This window comes from Suricata suricatta, chromosome 16 (genome assembly GCF_006229205.1).
Source record: "Suricata suricatta isolate VVHF042 chromosome 16, meerkat_22Aug2017_6uvM2_HiC, whole genome shotgun sequence".
Classification (NCBI taxonomy): Eukaryota; Metazoa; Chordata; class Mammalia; order Carnivora; family Herpestidae; genus Suricata; species Suricata suricatta.
The window spans coordinates 50,299,429-50,303,487 of NC_043715.1; the positions used below are offsets into that span (position 1 = coordinate 50,299,429).

At 58.3% G+C, this 4,059-nt stretch overlaps 1 protein-coding gene across 1 annotated transcript in view; it reads right to left on the reverse strand.

The window, feature by feature from the left end:
- Nucleotides 1-2,831: 2,831 nt before the first annotated feature.
- The window catches only part of DHX34 (DExH-box helicase 34), a 20,595-nt gene continuing 19,367 nt past the window's right edge, over nucleotides 2,832-4,059 (reverse strand). The window contains exons 15-16 of the mRNA XM_029924336.1: nucleotides 3,850-4,045; nucleotides 2,832-3,232 (exon numbers count right to left, since the gene is read on the reverse strand). Of these exons, the coding sequence (XP_029780196.1) occupies nucleotides 3,099-3,232; nucleotides 3,850-4,045 (330 nt within the window). The 3' untranslated portion in view covers nucleotides 2,832-3,098. The remainder of the gene's footprint in view (nucleotides 3,233-3,849; nucleotides 4,046-4,059) is intronic.

The following is a 4,059-nucleotide window of genomic DNA, read 5'->3' on the forward strand; positions in this document are numbered from 1 at the left end:
GGTCATGATCCCAGGGTCATAGTAGCCTTTGCTGGGCTCTGTGCTAGTATGGAGCCTGCTTAAGGTTTTCTCTCTATCTCTCTCTAAAATAAAAAAATAATTAAAAAACTGCACTTTCCCTGGGATCAGTGCTTCTACCCCCAGGAATTCATCCTACAGATGCACACATACTGGGAAATGACACACACAGAAGAATATTCGGGGCAGCTCTTTAAAGGAGTAAAAGATTGACAACAGCTTCAATGTCTCTCCACATCCGCCTGGTTAAATGCAGGTTTGGCACATCCATGTAATGGACCGGCATACAGCCAGGCCAAAGAATCAGCAAGCTCTGTATCGATCCAAAAACAGTTCTAGAACAGCGCCTGGCACATAGTAGGCACTGTTGTGTGTTCACCACTCAAGCACAATGCAGGCACTTTCTCTGGAAAGAAGACAGAAACGGACAGAAATGTAGAGGGTTAAATTAAAAAAGTGGAAACTCGCAGCCTGTGCCAGAGTCGCCCCGCAGATGCTCCGACCTTCTGACCCGCTGATCGCGCTCTTCGGAACGCGCCCTAAGGAAATGGCCGCGAGTCTGGGGGAGGCGCGACGCAGACACGGGGCCTCCGGTGCTGTGCAGAATGGAAGGAAATGCGGTAATGGACTTGGGCAGCCCCGCTGCCCCGGGAGGGCGGCCTCTGCACACACTACCCGAGGGGTCGGGCGCACGAGTAACGACCAGGACGTGCTTATGTTCAGACGCTTTGGGGATGACACAGTGTCTGCCGGGTCCCCGCTGCGCTGGTCCAGCCCAGGGCCCGGAGTCCCTCGGGGGCGGGGGTGCCGGGGGAGGCTTACTCCTTCTTACTAGTTGTTTCCCAGCTTCTCCGAATCTTCTACAGGGGAGAAGACCGTTTTTTTTATTTTTTTTTTAATTTCTTTTTGGGAGACAGAGACCGTGTGAGCTGGGGAGGGTCAGAGAGAGAGACACAGAGAATCTGAAGCAGGATCCAGGCTTGAGCGATCAGCACAGAGCCCGACATGGGGCTCGAACCCACAAACCGTGAGATCATGACCTGAACCGAAGATGGATGCTCAACCGACTGAGCCACCCAGGTGCTCCGAGAAGACCTTTTTAAAAGTGGGAATCTGTGCGTCTCCAGAGGGATTCCCTCCGTTGGCTAAGTGTCCGCTCTGGATGTCGGCTCAGGGCTTGAGCCTAGGGTCCCGAGTTCAGGCTCTGCATCAGGCTCCACACCACATGTGAAGCCTACTTAAAAATCAAAAGCAAAAACCAAAAAAGGAATTCAGATGCGGACAAGGTTCCTTGACACATAGGAAGGCGTCTGCTGTTGGGCTGTTTGGAAAATTAAAAACAGAGACGGAAACTGTCCAAATACGGAACGGTAGGAAACGGGCTTTTACAAGTAGCGTGTCTACACTTGGGATAGTTCACCGGCATCTTTAGAGTCCGCTTTTGGACACGTTTTTGACGATCTGGGGAAATACTGACGATCTGTCTCAGAAATCCGTTAAATGGGCCAAGGGCACAGTAGGACCCTGACCAGCTTAAAAAGTTGTGGAGACACATGCGCAGAGAGAGAGGCATGTGGAGTCTGTGCCTCCGTGTGGAGGTAAGTGGATTCTTCCCTCCTTCCCTACATCACTTTTCTGTACCTTCTTGGGTCCTCCCGGCTTCTCAGTGCAGGGGACGCCACCCGGCCCGGGGCGACCTCTGCATCCCTCACAGCAGAGCCCGGGGGCAGCAACTGGTCTCCCGGCTGTCCCCCAAGCCCCCGCGGCCACATTCCGGAGGGAGCAGGCTCCAGTGGGTGGAGCCACCAGACACGAGGGCGGCAGAGGAGACCCCCGGGTCAGGGCCAGGACTGGGCATCCTTGAACCCAGCGGTCCTGGCAGCGGTCTCGGTGGGTTCTGTGCTGTCGTCCTGGGGTCACTCTTGAAGGCCAGGCCCAGACTCCCACAGGGTTGTAAATACCCGACCCCCCCCCCCCCAGGTCGCCCGCAGCGGCTTTTTTAGGCTTCCCGAAGCCCTCCACTACCGTGCGTTGCTCTTACACTCGGCGGAGGAGGCCTGTGGGGAGAGGCGTGGCCGTGTGCAGTTGTCAGAGAAGAACTAAGGACAGAGCAGAGAGGCGGAGGGGTTTACGCGAGGCCACGGGGCGCTGGGATGTGTCCAGTGCACTTGAATCACACCGATGGGCTTTCAAATGTTAAACCAGTGCTTCCTTCTAGAACAAACCCCACTTGGCCATGATGTATTTTACTGTACGTTTTTTTAGAAACTGCTGACTAGGAATGGCTAAACTTTTACTGAGGATTTGGTGGCTGTTTGTACTGTAGCTTGCTTTCCTTTTTTTTTTTTTTTAAATTTAATGCTTATTTATTTTTGAGAGAGAGCAAGAGGGAGCAAAGGGCAGAGAGAGAGGGAGACCGAGGATCCGAAGTAAGCTCTGCACTGTCAGCACAGAGCCCAGTGTGTGGCTCGACCTCACGAACCCTGAGATCATGACCTGAGCTGAAGTTCAATGCTCCACTGACCGAGCCGCCCAGGCGCCCTGGCAGTCTGTCTGCATCTTTCGAGATGTTTTGACCTTTCACGGAGCCACAGAATTTACCAGCATCAAGTGGTTCACTGCGTTTCCCAATCGTTCTGGGGGGGGGGGCAGGGGGGCCAGGGGACCCCAGGGGACATGTGAGACCCACCATGGACCCCACAGCCAGAATGGCCCTGGTGACCAGGCGGGACGGGCCCACATCCATGCTGACCCCTCTGCACCACCCTGGGCCCTGGGGACAGGAGATAGCAGCAGCCACGGGAGGCCTGGGATCCTGAGTCCCTGCTTGGTCTCACCTGCCTCCACCTGCCCCAGGATGCCCTGGATGGCCCTAGGCAGCGGGAGGCACGAGAGCTGCCCCTCAGGGAGGACAAGGGGCCGCTGTCACTTCCCAGATGGGCAGGGGAAGGCTCAAGGGTCAGAGTCAGCACAGATTTATTCACTCTGCACCCCTCGGCTCGGGCTGGGCTGGACCTTACAGCTCCGGATGCAGGCAGCGGGCTTGGGCGGGACTCCCGGTCCCGTCCCATCAGCTGGGCTCACACGTGCTGCCTCCGGTGTCGCAGCAGCTCCGTGGGTGTGAACAGGAAGTCCTTCCCGCAGGCCTCGCAGTGGTAGGGCTTCTGCAGGACGGAGGCCTTCCGGAGCGGTGTGGGGGCGGCCTCCTCAGCCCCTGGGAGAGAGGGGGGAGCTCGTGGGGGAGGCACTCCAAGCCCCTCCCAGCCCAAACCCCAGGCGCCCGCAGGGCTCAGGCTTCCCCCCCGCCCCCAGCCTCTGGGGAATCTGGTGGTGCCTCTTGTGGGAAGCCTTCCTCGATTAATACACACACACAGGCAAGTCTTTACTGGGTCTCGTGGGGTGAGAGACCGAGGAAGACAAGACAGAGCCCTGGCGTGGGGACCACGGGGCCCCACCGCCATCTCCCCAACACAGTGCTGGGGTCTGGCCGCTGTGGCATCCCCAGGGGTGACAAGAGGGTGGGTGTGGCTGAGACACAGGGCTGGACAGAGAAATGAACGAGAGACACAGCAGAGAGAGACCAAGAAGCAGAAAGAGAGGCAGACTGGAGTTAGCACCATGGAGAGACCGACACAAAGAAAGGGGAGTGAGGTGGTGTTCGAGGTCCCCCTCCCCATCCCGGGCTCAGGGTCTCTGGGACAAAGTGTGGGCATGGCACCAACCAGGACTACAGTCACCGGTCCCCAGACATCCAGCGAGCGAACGCCAGGGTTCACGGGAAAGAGCCGGGGAGCAGGCGGGCAGGGGTGCCGGGCGTCCCCACACCCTCACCTGGGGGGCCGTCCTGCGGGGCCTCGGGGCAAGTGTTCTCGTGCGAGATGCGCTCCAAGGGCGTCAGTGGCGCGTGCAGGCCGCAGTGGGGGCAGGTCCAGAAGGTGCGGAGACAGTCGCTGTACAGGTCCGTGTCGCTCTGGGGCAGGAAGGCTGCGGTGGGACTTGGCCCCCTGCCCAGCTTGCCACCAGCAGCCTGGGACCCGTCCC